Below are 17,723 nucleotides of genomic sequence, written 5' to 3'. Positions count from 1 at the left end.
AGTGCAACTCCAAGTTATGTGGCTCCAATGCAAAATCCATACACTACTATTTGTAATTTTTAATACTGGAGGCTTCTTATGTGGCCGAGAAGCCCTAGGGCCCCCTCATGTACCACTGCCTGGGTCTAACTATTCCATCAACTAAAGCTACTTACCTGTAAATGCTATCTGCAGAATTGTTCACGCTGGACCATTCACTAGGACTGCCCGTCAGCGCATCACAGCAACCACTGTGAACGGACCACAGATTTTCATGATTAAAGGGGTTGTACCAGAATTAAAAGTTATTGCCTACCGACAGAATAGGTGACAGCTAAGACCCCCAACAATGTGAAGAACAGAGGCCCCTTGTGCCTATCTGCCTGTCACTGCGGGGTCAACTCCCCTCTTGCATTGACGTTCGAATGAATAGAGCGCTATCCAAGCATGCGTGGTTGGTGCTCCATTCATTTTACTCGAGCTGACGGAAATACCAGAGTGCTTGACTAACTCCGCAGTCCCATTGAAAGTGAGTGGAGAGTAAGGCCTTAGTCAGACGGGCGTTTTTTGCCGCGATTTGCGCATGCGCATGCGCCTGGCGATTTTATAAAACCATTGCTTTGCAATGGTATCCGACACATGAGCGCTTTTTATGCGCTCGTCCGATAAATTATAGAACAGAAATCGCAGATCGCACCTATCTGCGATCCCTGTCCTCTTCTCTATATGCGCTCAATGGGGCTGGCGGCAGCAGCGCCGACCCCATTGAGAACATATAGAAGACAAATCCTTCTTCTCTGCCACAGCTGTAACAGCTGTGGCAGAGAAGAACGATGTTTGCCCATTGAATTCAATGGAGCCGGCAATACAGCCGACTCCATTGAAAGCAATGGGCTGCCGGCGTGCGCGGGATGAATTGTCAGCGCTGAGCCAATCAGGGGGCAGGTCTGACTCACACCCCCTTCACACCCACTGCAGGCCGGCCGCGCGGAACTCCGGCTGCCGGGAGCAGGTCAGTATATATATATTCTTTATTTTAACACTTTTCTGGATGAATTGCAGGGAAGGGCTTATATATTTAAGCCCTTCCCGACAATTCATCCCACACTCGTCCGCAGCGCATTGCTTTCAATGGAGCGGGCTGTATTGCCGGCTCCATTGACTGCAATGCGCTGGACAGCTCCGGCCCGTTTCTAATGAAACGCAGCTAGGAGCAGATTTTCGGGCGATTTTCGGGCACCGGTCACGCGATTTGCGGATGCGCATCCGTCATGCGATCCGCAAATCGCGCGAAAAAAACGCCCGTCTAAGGCCTAAGCGTACTTGTGCAACCAGCAGTTCAATTAGACCTCTCCTCACTGTAGAGTTGCAGTAAGCCTGCAGTGGAGTGAGGACACAGGACCCCTGTTCTTGGTAATCAGTGGAGGTCTTAGTGGTGAGATCACCCATCAATCAGCAACTTATCATCTATTCTGTACATAGGGAATAACTTGTAACTCTGGTACAACCTCTTTAATATCAGAACTGCTTCTGCCTGTGAAGGTTAATCACCGTACATAAAGGAAATTGCTCCTAAAGCTTACTTGTCATTTAATAAGCTGCCTTGTGTGTGTACATGAGGAATATCACTATTTCTGGCCATTGTAGGACATGTAGTCTGCACTTATCACCAGTTTTCCCCTCTGTACGCTCTATCTCTAATTCCACCTGAGCTGTGGATGGAGACTGCTGTCATAATGTCCAACACAGAATTCACATGAAGGTAAAAAAAAAAAGCAGATTCTGCTCCATAGCTCTCTCTTACTTAGAGGCGTATAGGACATTATAGAGAAATACTGAACAGTATTGATGCAAATAAAACACTTTGGTGAGAAAACCATCAGCTGCACTAGTTTCTCTCCTGCTTCTTCCTCCTCTCCCCATCGACATCTATAGGCTGCATGTCTGTGTATCTCTCATAACATCTATGGGCAGCATGTAATTTGATCCTTCAGTGAGCCAACAGTTAATCCTGGCAGAGCAAGTCATATTATAAAAAAGAGGAACCGTGCAATTTAGGATGAAGCAGGGGAAAGAAATGTGCCAGAAAAATGCAGAGACCTACATTTTTTGCTTTAAGATATTTTACAAAGTTTCTTATATTCACTTGTTCTACTAATTTATTCAAAGTCTGTTGAAAACAGAAACTATTTAAAACGCAGGTTTACCTTTAATAACCAAAATACATTCATTTTATATTCTACTTTAACTTTATTGAAAGTTTGGCTAGAGTGCCAGCCACGAGGTTAGAGTCACATTGGCAAATCTTAGTAGCAATTATGTGACTAAAAATTACAGCTAAAAATCACTGCAAAATCTGTCCCCATAGACATCCATTAAATGTTATTGGAGGATGTCACACCAGTGATTTTCCTCTAGCGATCTGTTGGAAGCTGATGCTAATAGCCGTTTAGCCCAGGGGATGGTACACTACTGGAAAATATAGCTGAACTGAAATAAATGGTATCTGACAATTACTTAGCACACAGAAGATATTCGCTGCTGTAAAAAAAAAGCAATTTGCGCTGCATATTTTTTTTCTGTTAGACCTCAAATCAGCAAAGAAGTGATCAATGTTTAGAGTGAATGTGAAGAAATAAGCGCTCAGAAGTGCCTGAGTCTAAATAAACAGAATAAATGTACATGGTGCAAGGCTGCAGCAGCAACAGTTCCAATGGGATTCCTGTGGAGCCTTCTACTTCCTGTTTACATACCCCCAAAACGCCATGTTAATTATTTAAATGATGTTATACACAGATCATGACTGATCGCCACAAAATGTGATCGCTCTCAGTAAGAGCAACAGAGTAATCTTATAGGACATTTACAAAACTAGCTTGTTTCTCTTACTGGGAGCGCTCACATTTTATTCTGCTAACACGGTACCAAGCTTTTTTTTCTTTTGATTGCCGCAAGAAATAATTCATTTTAAGTATTACAGCAAGCCATAAAATAAAACAATCCAGGATGAGGGAGCAGCATCTGTCACAGCTTCCGAAATTATGTTCACAATATTATTTCCTATTGCAATTTTCCAAAAGAAAACAATTTGAAACATAATAAACAACGCAAATTAATAAAAACAGGATACGACATGCCTGTCTGACTAGCCAGAGTTTGGACTCCGACCTCTCTATCCTCAGAGCCCCATATTTTTCCTTGAAATAGGCAACTCCTGACAAGGTACTGGATAAAAACTTGTACACGGCCCCACTTTTTGTTTGTGTTTAACCCTTTCTAATCCAGTGTCTGCCAGCTTCAGACATTCTGATTGAAAGCTGTACAGCTTCGATGTCAGAAGACGTCCGGCAGGGTATTCTTACTGTATATTACTGACCACTCTGTTGTCGGGGGCCTCTCCAGCATGTCCCATACTGTAGTACTGTCTCTAGCCAGCAGATGGTGCCATTGTATAATGGTAGAAAGAGAAAAACCACTAGGAAACCCTGAATCTAAAATTGGATTGCAAAGGTTAATGGTGCATTAGTGAGAATCTGAGTTTTATTCTCAGGATCAATTGGGATTATACATTTGCCATCATTTTCAACAACACCTATTGTGAAAATTCATGGTTTATCAGGTTACAGGCATGTCACATACACAATTAATCAATGTTGTGCTATAAATAAGAACTATACCTAATGACTGTCTCGCGCCTATGTCATATCTTTACACACTTGTAATGACTTTAGACATTAGATCACAGTGCCAAAGAGATTTTTCTGACTCTAGAACTGCCCATATAGGTAAATGGTGACCAATAAGCATTATTGACAAATGCATAGGAAGTCTCATAGGCCATGCAATACTCCTTTGAAGAAGGATATGGAAATAGAACAATGGAAAAATGCCTCCCCAGTGCCACATCGTGGCACTCTGCACAAGCAGCATATTAATGGCTTCTCACCCAGCCAATGGGAATTCTACTCTGCAGTGATAAGGGGCAAGAACTCTCAAACACCCATCTGTGTGTGGGTGCCTTTTCATTATGGAAAAAAACTCTAGTTTGACTTACATCTCTAGTCATCTTGCAAGACCTGTTAAAAGGTCAAACAGTGACATGTAGGGTAACTACATTCCAATAGGTGGGGCTGTATAAGCATTTTTCCATCCTCCCATTTGCATAATTTTTTTTCAAGGAAGTATTACATGGCCAGCAACAGTCCCTACACACTCGTGGTGCTCTCCACAAGAAGAGACAGCTCCCCTCCAACCCATATCACTGGCCTCTTACCGAGTCAACAAAAACCTTGAAACAGCTGTCTGTAGATAGGCATATTTTCCTTATATAGAAGGCTCTAATTTGGCTTGCATCCCTAGCCTGTTAATAGTTTGGACATTAATGTATAGGGTAGCTACCTTCCAATTAGCGGTACTGTAGAAGCATTTTTTCAACTTCCTTTTCCAGGAAGCACTCCATGGCATATACAACTCCCGACATCCTTGTGGCCTTGTCCATAAGGACAAACAGAAGCCCCCAAACATTGGCATTATAATAAGTGGTACATTAATATCACCCATCTGATCCACTACATATTTGGGAATGTTCAAAATAGCCATTATATTACCATAAATTGGTATAAATATTATATATTAATTATATCTTCTAAATGAATGTACATGTAGCCAGCAGCAGCTTTGGTTTACATATAAACTACAATGAAAAACACAGCAAAAAAAAAACTGAGCACTTTAGCATCACAGACATAAAAGTGGTCATCCTTGAGTTTAAAAAGTTAATCTAACAGCAGGGAATGTGATAAAAATAACCATTACTCAGCTGTTAATTCCCCCACCATTCCAGCAAGATTGCTCTAGGGATCCCCACTGGGCTTTCTTTACTTTGCTGCAGCCAATCACTGGCCTCAGTAGCCTCATGCTATACATGCAGGCCCCACATATGAGGCTAGTAATTAGCTGCAGCGGTCATGTGTATGTGAAGGTCATCAATGCTGCAGCAAAGTGGAAGAAAAAAGACCATAAGGGTCCAATGGCGCGTCAGGATGTTTAACTGGTTACTTTTTTATTACATTCCCTAGTGTTAGCCAATTGTTTTTATATTTTTGGACGGCCCCTTTAATGTTCAGTTATGATCAAATAATAACAATTATTATGTCTGTGGCAGCTTTCAGCATTACTAACCACTGACCAACTGAAATGAAGGTACATGTTGTCAAATCTGTATGCACGGTTTGTGAGATCTGAGTCATTCTAAACTTGATGCTTTGTGTTCCTTCAGCACAGAAGGATTATTATGGATAAAACCCTTTTCAATATTATAACGTGCGAGAAAATCAATGTGCGTATTTACTGTACTTTAGAATTAAAACTTCCATTCATCAAACATAGAAAGAAGAAAGTTTACACCTTTTAAATCAGGTAAATCAATCTAATTACAATGATTCTATATCTTATGCTGCAATGAAAAGCAAGCTGAATACAAAAGGATACTATTCTCTGTGAGCTGGATCTTCTCTCCGTGGTCATTGTACATCTCAAGACCATTCAGGCCGATGTAATAGGGATCGCCCCAGCTGGTGAGAAGCTGAAACTGGAAGATAACTGAATACAGTTTTAAGGAAAACATGACTATTTGTGATGCTGCCAAAATCTAAGGAGCTTGTAAGAATAGATTGCCTGACAGCTTAGACCTCATTCAAGTGGGACAAACCCTAACCCCTTAAGGACCGAGTGTAGTAAATATACGGTGCTTGGTCCTGAGCTTTAATCCCAACTGATAGCAAAACTTCAGCGTGGGATTAAAGCCTCTGCCCCTGCAATCAAGCAGGTCGGGGTTCTTGGCTGAGGACCTGGGGGAGAAGGGAGAAGCCGTTTTTAACCACTTCTGCCTTCTCCTTTCCTGGCTACATAGCGCTCAATGAGCGCTATGTACTAGAAAGTGGAAATGTTTCTTCCACTATGTGACCCGGCAATCACGTGACCACCGGCTTCCCCTGTCACAGCAAAGTTACAGGGTTGTAGCAGACCCTAATCAGCTCTGTTAATGACTATTGTCATTATAGGGGGATGTTTCCCCCCCTATAGCTGGGGCTCCTATGGATGCCTATGCTACAGTGAAAAAGTGTGAAATAAAAAAGACAATGTGAATGACCCACAGTAAAACTATATAAAGAAAATAAATAAAAAAATAAGTGGCCCAATCTTACGGGAAAAAAAGTGCGGCTAAAATAATTTTGGTAGCTGAAGGAAACAAAATAGGGCAGTAAAACAACCACATGGATAAAATCTCCAAAAGGGTCAGGTCCTTTAGGACCAAAACAGCCTGGTTATAAAGGAGAACATTGAAGAATTGTCCTCACATCTAGCCCTGTAAGCAGCATTCTGCATGTCCTCCCTTAGTGCTATCCTCTCATTGTCACAGCATTGTGACTCTCCAGTAGTCATATTGCACCTTCCAAAAGTATTCACCACCTGAGACAAACTTCACATGGACGAAGGCGAGGCGTTTTCATGTGAAAACAGCCTCGAATCGCTTCGGGGGATGTAGGTTCATGGAATTTTTCCCGTTGTTTTCAATAGGAGACCTCGCATTGTGTGAACTTTGCTTATGGTGTGATGCTGCCGCCGGCCCCATTGTAAGCAATGGGCGGTGTGATTCGAGAGCACGCACTAGATAGAACATGCTGCAATTTGATTCCTGCATGGCACTTGTGTATAATCGCTTATGTGCATGACCCCTTTCAAAGAATGGGGTTTATATTTGTGCAAGATTTTCTCGCCCGTGTGAAGTCGGCCTTCGTGTTTCCCTGTTTTGTTGCATTACACATTGGAGTTAAAATTTTAAATTTAGATTTTATATTAGAGGCCTGAGAAAAGAGTCTATACCTCCAGTCTACCATTGAGACTGGAGGTGCAGCCTTTGCTTTCTGCTTTATTATTTTGGTGCTCCTCACCACAATCCTCTTCATTTGAGTCAGCATAGAAAATACTTCCGACTCAGGCAGTTATGGATCACTAGCTGCAGAATTTATTTATCATCAGGAGCTTTTTTTCTGCCTTGATTATAGGGGGGTCTATTTTGCTGCATGTAGCCAGGGCATTTTTCCCCTTTGAAGAGATCTGTGCTAACGTCTTCATGGCTCTATCCTTCATTTTAGATGAGCCACAGGCTAAAATCGTTTCGGGCACACTTGTCCTCGTGTATGAGGGATTTGTCCTCGGTACTTCTTGTGAGGAGCATAGTCCCATGCCCTATGGTATTATCCTAGACAGTATTAAGGACCCATCATCAAATAGTAGAGCAAGGCAAATTTTTCTGACCTTTATCTGAAAGAGTCAAGTTAAATTTGGTGAGAATTGAAGTCCATTGTGTAATACAGACAGCACAGTGACTTTGAATATATGTTCATTAAGGTTCCTGAGGAGCTCCTTATCCATCAGAAACACGTTGAGCCAGTGAACTACTCTCTGTTTTAGACCTAAAATTTTGTGCCATTAGGAATACTGACATAAGTAGTCTATCCTTTTCTCGCTATTTAGCCTATGGGATTTTAGGACATTAGCATTATAACTAGGGTTTACAATTTTCTAAGCACCTCACTTTGTCCTCGTGCATACAAAGCTTATAGGCTAACATTAGTGTCTGGGCTTCAAAGGGAAGCTATACAATCCGCTTCACTTCCCTTTTTTTGATCCCCGTTATTTGGGATTGCAGACATGAAAAAAGTCTTTTCTATGTTTCTTGTTTGTCTTTTTTGAGCCATCTCATTTTTAATTAAGGATGAATATTAAAAGTTACATTTTAAGGAATTGTGCAGTGAAGATAATTCGTTATAGTGGAATTAATAAAAAAAAACTCTTTAAAAAAATAAGTAAAAAAGTAAAAGTTGTGAGTGCGTATATATTCACCGTCTTTGCTATGAACCCCCTGAATAAGCTCTAGTCTAACAAATTAACTTCAAGTCTCATAATTAGTTGAATAAGGTCCCCCTGAGTGCAATTGGAGTGTCACACCATCAGTCACATGTTGTCAGAATAAGTAGACTGTAGAGGTGCACTACAGAGAATGGCCTGTAGGGGGCAACAGACAGGCATTCTGGTGCCTGAGACAAGGGAAAACACCCACAGGTGTGGTCAGGAAGTAGGATATAGGTATTTGTTCCTGCTACAGTCAGTGGTAAAGTGGGCTGCAAGCCAGAGAGAGGACCAGAGAGGGACCTGGGCTGTGAGCCAGAGACAGGTCTAGAGAGAGACCTGGACTGAGAGTAAGAGGTCTAGAGAGAGACCTGGACACTGAAGAGCCTGTTTGTGTGCCTCAGGAAAGTTGGGTGAAGCATTCCTAAGAAAAATAGAGTGAGTCCTGTACTGAAGACAACTGTATGAAGCTGCCCTGGAGAGTGGGTGAGAAACACGGACTGTTTATTGAACTATATGAAACCCTGCTCAAAAGGACATTTAAGTTTATTTGCTGAAGAGCTGTGCTGAAGCAAGATGATATTGCTGTGAAGGTGAAAGTAAATAGGAATTTGGAGCGTAACCTATTGGTGTCTACCTGTGATGTGAGCGAATGATCCCCGGGTTGCTACAAGACCTTTTCTGAAAGGGCTTCTCCTCCCCAAGTCCGATACACCACAATGCAAGCAACATGAAGACCAAGATGCTTTCCAAACAGGTCAGAAACAAAATATAAATCAAGGTTGAGCTATATATAAAAATATCCCACACATTTAACATCCCACAAAACACCATCACATCTGATATAACACAATTGAAAGAATATGGCACAACTACAAACTTAAAGGAGATGTCCCGAGGCAGCAAGTGGGGTTATACACTTCTGTATGGCCATAATAATGCACTTTGTAATATACATTGTGCATTAATTATGAGCCATACAGAAGTTATAAAAAGTTTTTTACTTACCTGCTCCGTTGCTAGCGTCCTGGTCTCCATGGTGCCGACTAATTTTTGGCCTCCGATGGCCAAATTAGCCGCGCTTGCGCAGTCCGGGTCTTCTGCTGTTCTCTATGGGGCTCCGTGTAGCTCCGTGTAGCTCCGCCCCGTCACGTGCCGATTCCAGCCAATCAGGAGGCTGGAATCGGCAATGGACCGCACAGAAGAGCTGCGGTCCACGAAGATAGAGGATCCCGGCGGCCATCTTCAGCGGTAAGTATTGAAGTCACCGGACCGCCGGGATTCAGGTAAGCGCTGTGCGGGTGGTTTTTTTAACCCCTGCATCGGGGTTGTCTCGCGCCGAACGGGGGGGGGGGGTTTAAAAAAAAAAAAAAACCCGTTTCGGCGCGGGACATCTCCTTTAAGAGAAAGCTGCTCATCAAAACTCAGGCATGGGCAAAGGGGGCATTAATTACAGACTCAGACACCAATGATCCAGAACAGAGATGGAAACCTCTCTATAAAGGTCACAATAAGCTGTACACTCCACAGAGTGAAACTTTCTGGAAAAGTGGAAGAGATGTGAGACTGGGACAGAGGATCATCTACTAGCAGGACTATGACTAAGTATATTGCTAAAGTTACACAGAAAGGGTCTAAAAGGGAAAATGTGAAAGTGTCTTGGAATAGTCTAATCAAAGCCCAAATCTCAATCCAATGGAAAATCTGTGCTATGACTTGAAGCATGCCGTATACCAACACAACTCATCTAACTTTGAGTAGTAGCAGTTTTGCCTGAATGAACAGGCAAAAATTCCAGTATATAGATATGATAAACTAACACAGACTTGTACGCCACAAGGTATTGACTTTCAGGTAATACATTTTCACACACATTTGTTTTACATATTGTTTGGGTCACAATTAAAAATATTTTCCACCTTCAAAGTGGAAAACATACTGTGTAAACCAAATAATGCAAAATACCAAAAATTAATTTTAATTCATAGTCTTAGGCCTCTTTCCCACGAGCATATATCGTCCGGCCGTTTTCACGGCCAGCTGATATGCGCTGTGGTCTGATGCATTGGATTCCAAGGTATCAGATCACATGGCCGGATTCCTGAGACATAAAAGCGCCCAGCCAGGCCAATATAGCGGCAGGTGTTTTTATGTCGGGCCCAAAAGACGTTCCGGGGCAAAGGATAGTTCCAGGACTATATCAGCCGCTGAATGGGCTCCTATGGATGGGAGGGGGCGGGGTGGAGCTAAGTGCCGGCCCGCCCAACCTCCTCCCATTGCTGGCTGCGAACAAGGGGTGGGAGGTGGGCAGCCCTCTCCCCGCCCCTTGTCCATAGCTATCAATGGGAGGAGGCGAGACGGGCCGGTGCTTAGCTCCGCCCCTTTCGCATTGCAAAGAACGAGCAGGGAGTAGAGCAGAGGTGAGCCTGCGATAAGGAGTGAGGGGAAAGGGGTGACAGGATTGGTAGTCTTGGCGTATATGTGCCTGGACCCATGCCATCTGAACAAGCTCACAAACGTTTCATTTGTGTGCCCGTTCACCAGTTTTATCTCTCTCCAAATGGCCGGCTGATATACACTCATGGGAAAGAGCCCTTAATGCCACAAAAAAGAAAGAAAAACCAATGGGGGTGAATACTTTCTCAAGGCCCTGTATACCTTCCCATGGTTTACATAAGAATATGCATTGTTCAGTATATTCATAACCAAATTTGCCTTCAGCTGGGGTGTTTTACCCAGGGCCACCTATAGGCGTAAGCCCAGTGTGCAAATCCAGCCCTGAACTACATTGCTGTATTATTTACTGTCATCCACAAACATCTAGCATCACGAGTTTAGGCTAAATTCACATAAAGGTCTCAGGCACAAGTTTCTTTTCTAAGTACTACAAAAAAAGCCAAACATATACTGCTAGAAAAAAATTGCAAGAGGATGCCCGTGGTTTGTAAAATGCTGTGGTTATGATCCTTAGAAGAAAACTGTTTATTCATGTAAAATGCTCAGAACTTTGAAAACATCCAATTTTATTCCTGTTTACATCGAAAGGAGGAAGCTACAGTATAAAAAGGATACAGCCATAGGGCATCAACGGAGCTTCGTAATCCATGGTAGCAGGTTCAATGCATTTTAAATTGCTGTCACAAAAACAAGAAAAATTACCACAGTAAAGTAGGATACAGCAAGCAGGTTAGCATAAAGCAAATATTTCAAAAATCTATTTTTTTTATTAAAAGGTACAAATGATTAAATATTTTCCCTGACTTGTTTTTAGACAGTTTTTGCAAATTTAGAATTCATTAGATACCAGTGACTTTCTGTGTGCAATGGATTTAACAAGCTATATTTTGGTCGAGCTTTCTTGCAGAAAGTCCTAAAAACACCTAAAAAACCATCAAAGGGCATATCTCTAAAACAAATGACTCAGGTCACACTATGAACCAACAAACCATACCAAAAGTGAGAAATATGTAACAAAAAGTACAATTTGTAACATGTTTCATAGCTGCTTGACATCTGACTGGTATTTTTGAAAATAAATATACAGCAAAAACAACTTGTAAAAATCCTGAAAAAAGCACTACATCCAAAATGAGAGATTTTAATAAAGACATAGCTAGTTACTATTATAGAATTGTCTTTAGTGGTAAAATACATACTCTACAGAAATAAAGTAGAAATATCTTTTGCGGTTCCTGCCATACTGTATGAATACAAATTACAAAAGAGACCTTTCAGAAAGTTACCTTGATTGTTTATCAGTAAGATGTTCTGTAACATAGTCAACAAAAAGAATCTCTTGAGCAAAATCAAAGTGACAGTTGCCAGGACCCTTCCGGATCAGAAACCCTTCAGGTGAAGAAATGCTGCATCCATCAAGCGTTACATGGACAATTTTAGCCTTTAAAAAAATGGATTATTTTGGTTGATTGAAGAAAACAACATTCAGTTTAGCTATCAAAATACATTTACTGCCTATAAAGATCTTATCAGACATTACCCCAAAATGATAGAAAGATAACAAGCAACAGATACATTCAGATACTATATATTCTCAAGGATTAGAAAATGAAAAATGGACACTATTCATATAGTCATAAGAAAAACCATGCTGACTTTTTAGAACTTTACATTTTTGTAAAATACATAATTTTAATGAAAATAGTTTCACGTCGTAACAACTTTAAATTGAAGATGGCCCCTAGATGCTGCCCTAACTGGGACTTGGACTGTATGTATACGCTCTTATTTTGCTATTGAGATCTGCGGCAAGCCGGGGTCACTTGCCTGTGAACCGCCAACCTCTCAGTCTGGAAATGGGCACCACAAGTGTAGACAATGGGTCAGGATTTCTTTTAAAACTAGTGCCTGCCAGCATTTATTCACAGCAATCCAGCAAACTTATACAGCATATAGTAGCACCAAGGCCATAACTTAGGGTTCAAAACCCACAGGGTCCCAATCACCAACCCTGCCCGGGGCATCTGGAGGGTGTCCTCCTCCATCAGACGGGTGACTGGCCCAAGCTGGTCCGTACTGGACCTACAGCTTGCAGCACTGCAGCTATGCTGTGCTGGTACTCTCCCTCTTGAGTGTGGCAGGAGCTGAAACTTTTATCTCACTTCCTGCCACATCCAAAGAGTGTTTAACTCTTTCTGTAGTGCTAGAATGCCCTACTAGTTTCTTTGCCAAATTTACAAACTTTCAGCTGTTTGCAAAAAAACAAGCAAAAAAAAAAAATAAATCAAAAGAGCGAAATTTCAATAGCTTAACATAACAAGTGGTTTCTCCAAATTTAACACAAAATGCCACTTTTAATGACTACTGCAGTCTCAGAATTATTCAACCCCCTTCATAACAAGCTTCTTTCGTACTTAGTAGAGCAATCTTTTGCTTCCATGACCTGCTGTAAATGTGATGCACAGCAGACACCAACATCTGACAATGTTCCTGAAGAATCCTAACCCATTCCTTGGTGGACTTTGAGGTATGCTTAAGATTATAGTGCTGTTGAAAGGTTCAATGGCACCCAAACTTCAGCTACCTCACAAGACATGTTTTCTTCTAGGATTTCCTGATACGTGATTATATCCATCTTGCCCCAGAGGAAGTGAAGCAGCATTACCAAGCCACCACCATGCTTTATTGTAGGTAGGCTGTTCTTTTTAGCATTTGCTTCATTTTTTCTCCTACAGACATACCGCTGATCCATATGTACTTTTGTCATCACTCCACAGAACAGAATCCTAAAACAGATTTACATGGTTTTGATCATATTAAAACCAAATGTTCTCCTGTCCATGGGTCAGCTGAGTTTTGGAGTTGAGGGATGGAAACCGTCAGCATTTATTATTGTGCAAACTAAAACCTCAGTGTTTGCCGCTACCAGATCTTGCTGCAAGTCTTGTGCAGTCACTTAAAGGGGTTGTCCCGCGGCAGCAAGTGGGTCTATACACTTCTGTATGGCCATATTAATGCACTTTGTAATGTACATTGTGCATTAATTATGAGCCATACAGAAGTTATAAAAAGTTTTATACTTACCTGCTCCGTTGCTAGCGTCCTCGTTCCCATGGAGCCGACTAATTTTCGCCCTCCGATGGCCAAATTAGCCGCGCTTGCGCAGTCCGGGTCTTCTGCTCTCTTCAATGGAGCCGCTCGTGCAGAATGCCGGCTCCGTGTAGCTCCGCCCCGTCACGTGCCGATTCCAGCCAATCAGGAGGCTGGAATCGGCAATGGACCGCGCAGAAGAGCTGCGGTCCACGGAGGGAGCAGACCCCGGCGGCCATCTTCAGCAGGTAAGTATGAAGACGCCGGACCGCCGGGATTCAGGTAAGCGCTGAGCGGTTTGTTTTTTTAACCCCTGCATCGGGGTTGTCTCGCGCCGAACGGGGGGGGTTTAAAAAAAAAAAAAAAAAAACCCGTTTCGGCGCGGGACAACCCCTTTAAGAGTTTTTGACCACCTGCCATTTCAGGAACCTAGCGGCAGCCAATCTTCGCTTCCTCTTTCTGCCAGTGTTCCTTTAACTTTGAACTGTGCTTCCAGCTGTATCTCTAGGGACACTCACTGTCATTGCTATCTTTTTGTATCCTTTTCCTTGTTTGTGCGAGAGAATAATCTCTTAACTTTTTGGAGTACTTAGTTTATTTAGGGTGCTTTTATATGGGACAGAAGTGCATGCCAGTTGTCCCAGCAGGGATGACTCCTGTGCTTTTACACAGGAGTGATCATCGCTCAGTGAATGGAGGTGGAGCGGGCCGGGGATTGTTCCAGCATACCCACCTCCATTCACATTAAACAACCAATCGTTTATAGATGAGCGACTGCATGTTTACACGGGTAGTCATTTGATTTTTTTTTTAATGCCTCCATGATCCAAACGAACAAATCATCGTTCAGTGTGAATACCTGAACGATCGAAGTATTAACGATAATCGTTTAGATTCCCTGATCCAGTGAGAATCTGGACGATAATAGTTTAGTATAAAATGGCCCCTAGCCATGTTTCTAACATGAAAATAAACGTCAGAGTCAAGAAAACCCTAGCCAGTCCAGGTATTTGATGTATTTTATCCCAAGTACACCTGATGCAACTAATTAAGCTCTTGATTAGTTGCATCAGGTGTGCTCGAGACAACATCTGATATGAAAAAACACACTCTTACGAGGGATTCTATTCAGGGGGTTAAATATTCCTGAAACTGTTAGGCCCAATGCCCACGGACGCGTTTTCGCTGCAGAATTTGCGGACATACGTCCATACCATAATGTTTGTCCATAGCATGCCATGTTAAAAGATTCTTCCATGCCCATGAGCAGATATCAACTGTGATTTTCATTGCCGTTAATAGAAGCCATCCGATCCGCGGTGATTCCAAAATGTCAATTTTGAAATCGCTGCGGGTCGGCGTTATGCCCTGCACTTCGCATGCACGTCGGCCGAGACACTCACGGCGGATCCGCACAGGTGAGTATGTGTCTCTGGCTGGGCACCAGGTCTGATTCTGCTGCCAGATTTTGCAGTCGGAATCCGACTCAGCCGTGGGCATTCGGCCTTAGGCTAATTTCTAGATGAGTGTCCAGGCCTTCATCCAAGTCTCTTCACCTGAACTCCAATGAGTTAGGGTTGGGCCAAGACAGTGGTCAGTTTTAAGTAATATGCTTGTGTGAAACCAGCCTTATACGATCAGTAAGAGCCTTTGGAAGCTTGAAAACATCTCAATACTTATATCTGGATGTGACTTTTCTTCTTACGCATGGAAGCACTACTGAATGTTTTCTACCTACATGGACAGCCAAGTCTGCTAGAGTGAGAGCCAGTCTTGGTTAGTGTTTTCTTGCTTTGGCTAATAATTGGGGTCCAAAATAGGGGAACCCCTCCTTGACTTCAACTTGCAATAAACATGCAGTTATTTTCATGATATTAAACTCTTTATCAGCTCAATAAACACTCATTTTTAGAAGACCCTATATTAATTGTTCATGTACACATTGTTTTTATTAAATTTTGGAGATTTTAATGTTCTATGCTAATCGTTTCTTTAAGTGCAGAACGGTAAAACTGCAGTTGAACAGCCATAAGAAGCAGCAATCATAAAAGTAAACAGAAAGTAACAAAGTAATCTAAAACGACAAGCCACAGCACAAGCTTCCCATTACGACTATTATGTTCTCACAACAGTTATCAACCAGATGTTGATTTTTATAGAAATCTACACATGTAAAGTAACTGAATATCTACAAATGTACCCATTCAGCTGCATTTCTTCCCTTCTTGTGGAAGCAGACTTGTGTTTGCATGTTGATTTATGCTGCGCTACCTTATGTGTAAACATATACTGCTTGAGGATGCACGGCTAAGCCAGTGTCAGTGGGAGCCAAATGTCAGCTTGACATCCCCGCTTTTACCTGACAGAAAAGGGCGATATTCTTTCTTCTGTTTTCATGAATTATATTAAAAAAAGAAGTTACGATATGGCAAACAGTAAAAAAACTACAGGTTGAAGTTAAGTACAATATTAACCCCTAACTGCCACTCATTTATTTTTTTTTTCCATTTGATTTTTCTCTCTCACTGTCAAAAGATCATAACTTTTTTACTTTTCAGCTGTCATGGCCATATGGTTTTTGCAGGATGAGTTGTATTTTCAACAGTAGCATTTAAAGGAGTATTCTGGTCACAGGCAAACATTTAGCAATCATCTTCACAATAAGTCCTTTTCTAATAGGCTCACTGTACCCGGTCTAACTACTATCTTCATTAGCTCTAACATGTGACCCCCGCCTGAAACACATCTCCACTTCCTCTGACATCTTGTCCACATTTGCTCCTTCGTCCCCTGTCCATAGCCTCAAACATCCTGTGAAAAAAAATAATACTTACCTAGTAGCCAGCGTTCAGGTCCCTTGTGCTGGGCTACTAGGTAAGTATTGTTTTTTTTCACAGGATGTTGGAGGCTATAACAGCGCCGCAGTCCAGTGCTAGGGACCCGAACGCCGGATACTAGGTGAGTATTACTAGACAACCTACGAAAATGAGACACTGTGCCTCTTTTGGGGCAAAAATTAATATAAGACAGTGTCTTATTTTCAGGGAACCACAGTAGTAAGTTGTAGGACCTGTGAGCTGTGGGCGGAGTTTCAGCATGGACAGTAAACAAGCTCTATGCATATTGGTTGTTGTAGGTAACAGTTTGCTGTTGTGTTTACTGCGAAAGTGATGCATGTAAACACAGTGGCAGCCCAGCGGCTCTATGGGTCAAGAAGAGGATTCAGAGCGGCAGATAAAAGGGGAAGGTTGCCACTACATAGCGGTTTTTCCTAGATTTCACCATTTTCACGACTTCTATTTTGTGCCTGGTAACCCCCTTTAATATATCATATAATGAAAAACCATTACAAAAATTCTAAAAGGAAATTTAAATAGGAAAAATTCATTTGCAGCATTTTTTGAGGAGGGTTTTCTTTTTAACAGTATAGATGGCGCAACAAAAATGACATGTTAACGTTACTCTGTGAAAAAACACGATTATGGTGATCACAAATCTATATAGATTTTTTTGCTGTACTAAAAAAATATATATATATCTTTGAAACCAATTACTTTGTCACCTTATTATGACACTCATAAACTTTATTTTTCAGTTGATGAGGAGGTGTGAGGGCTTATTTTTTGCATGGCGAGCTGTGGTTACCATTGGCACCAATATTGGGCGCATCCAACTTTTTAATTACTTGTTACAAATTTTTTTTCTTGGAGACAGGAGTGGCAAAACATGTACAATTAAGGCAGTGTATTTTTTCTGATGGCATTTGACTTGATAAATGTGTTATTTTAATAACTTGTACTTTTACACTATTGGTTTATTACAAATTCCTGAAAGAAAAATACCCACAGAAGAATGCCCACGTCCATGAACTCCCCTTAGGAAAACTGCCCACGTAGAAAAACTGCCCACACGTTTTTGCATATTTGCAGCACAAAGTTATGAATCTGTGATATGTGAGGTGCAAAGTGAGGATGGTCACATGATCTGCAATTTGATTTGGGGTTGACCTAGTGCAAAAATTATGATCTATGCTTTGCAAATATGTTTGTACCAGTTTGTCATTATCATCGATAGATTGATACAGTCTGGTCTCATCGCTCACTGCTCCTCACAAACCAACACATGCTGAGCTCAGGGAAAACCAGCAAGCAGTGTGATCCAGAAATATTATCTGCACTCACAGAGTTATCACTGTGTTACCTGTGGTATTACATAGGACCGCAGGGAACATTTACTACACTATCGGTACTCATTATCTGCTGGGCACCAGCCACCAGTGCCCA

General features: G+C 41.8%; 1 protein-coding gene across 3 annotated transcripts in view; it reads right to left on the bottom strand.

Moving 5' to 3' along the window:
• The window catches only part of KATNIP (katanin interacting protein), a 227,168-nt gene that overhangs the window by 61,632 nt on the left and 147,813 nt on the right, over nucleotides 1-17,723 (bottom strand). For all 3 annotated transcript variants that reach the window (XM_066576139.1, XM_066576138.1, XM_066576141.1), the window contains exons 21-23: nucleotides 11,637-11,791; nucleotides 10,966-11,027; nucleotides 5,470-5,580 (exon numbers count right to left, since the gene is read on the bottom strand). In XM_066576139.1, the coding sequence (XP_066432236.1) occupies nucleotides 5,470-5,580; nucleotides 10,966-11,027; nucleotides 11,637-11,791 (328 nt within the window). The remainder of the gene's footprint in view (nucleotides 1-5,469; nucleotides 5,581-10,965; nucleotides 11,028-11,636; nucleotides 11,792-17,723) is intronic.

The sequence above is a fragment of the Eleutherodactylus coqui genome, chromosome 8 (genome assembly GCF_035609145.1).
Source record: "Eleutherodactylus coqui strain aEleCoq1 chromosome 8, aEleCoq1.hap1, whole genome shotgun sequence".
NCBI classification, from domain to species: Eukaryota; Metazoa; Chordata; class Amphibia; order Anura; family Eleutherodactylidae; genus Eleutherodactylus; species Eleutherodactylus coqui.
The sequence above is the reverse complement of the archived record's forward strand: the minus strand, read 5'-3'. Positions and strand labels throughout refer to the sequence as shown.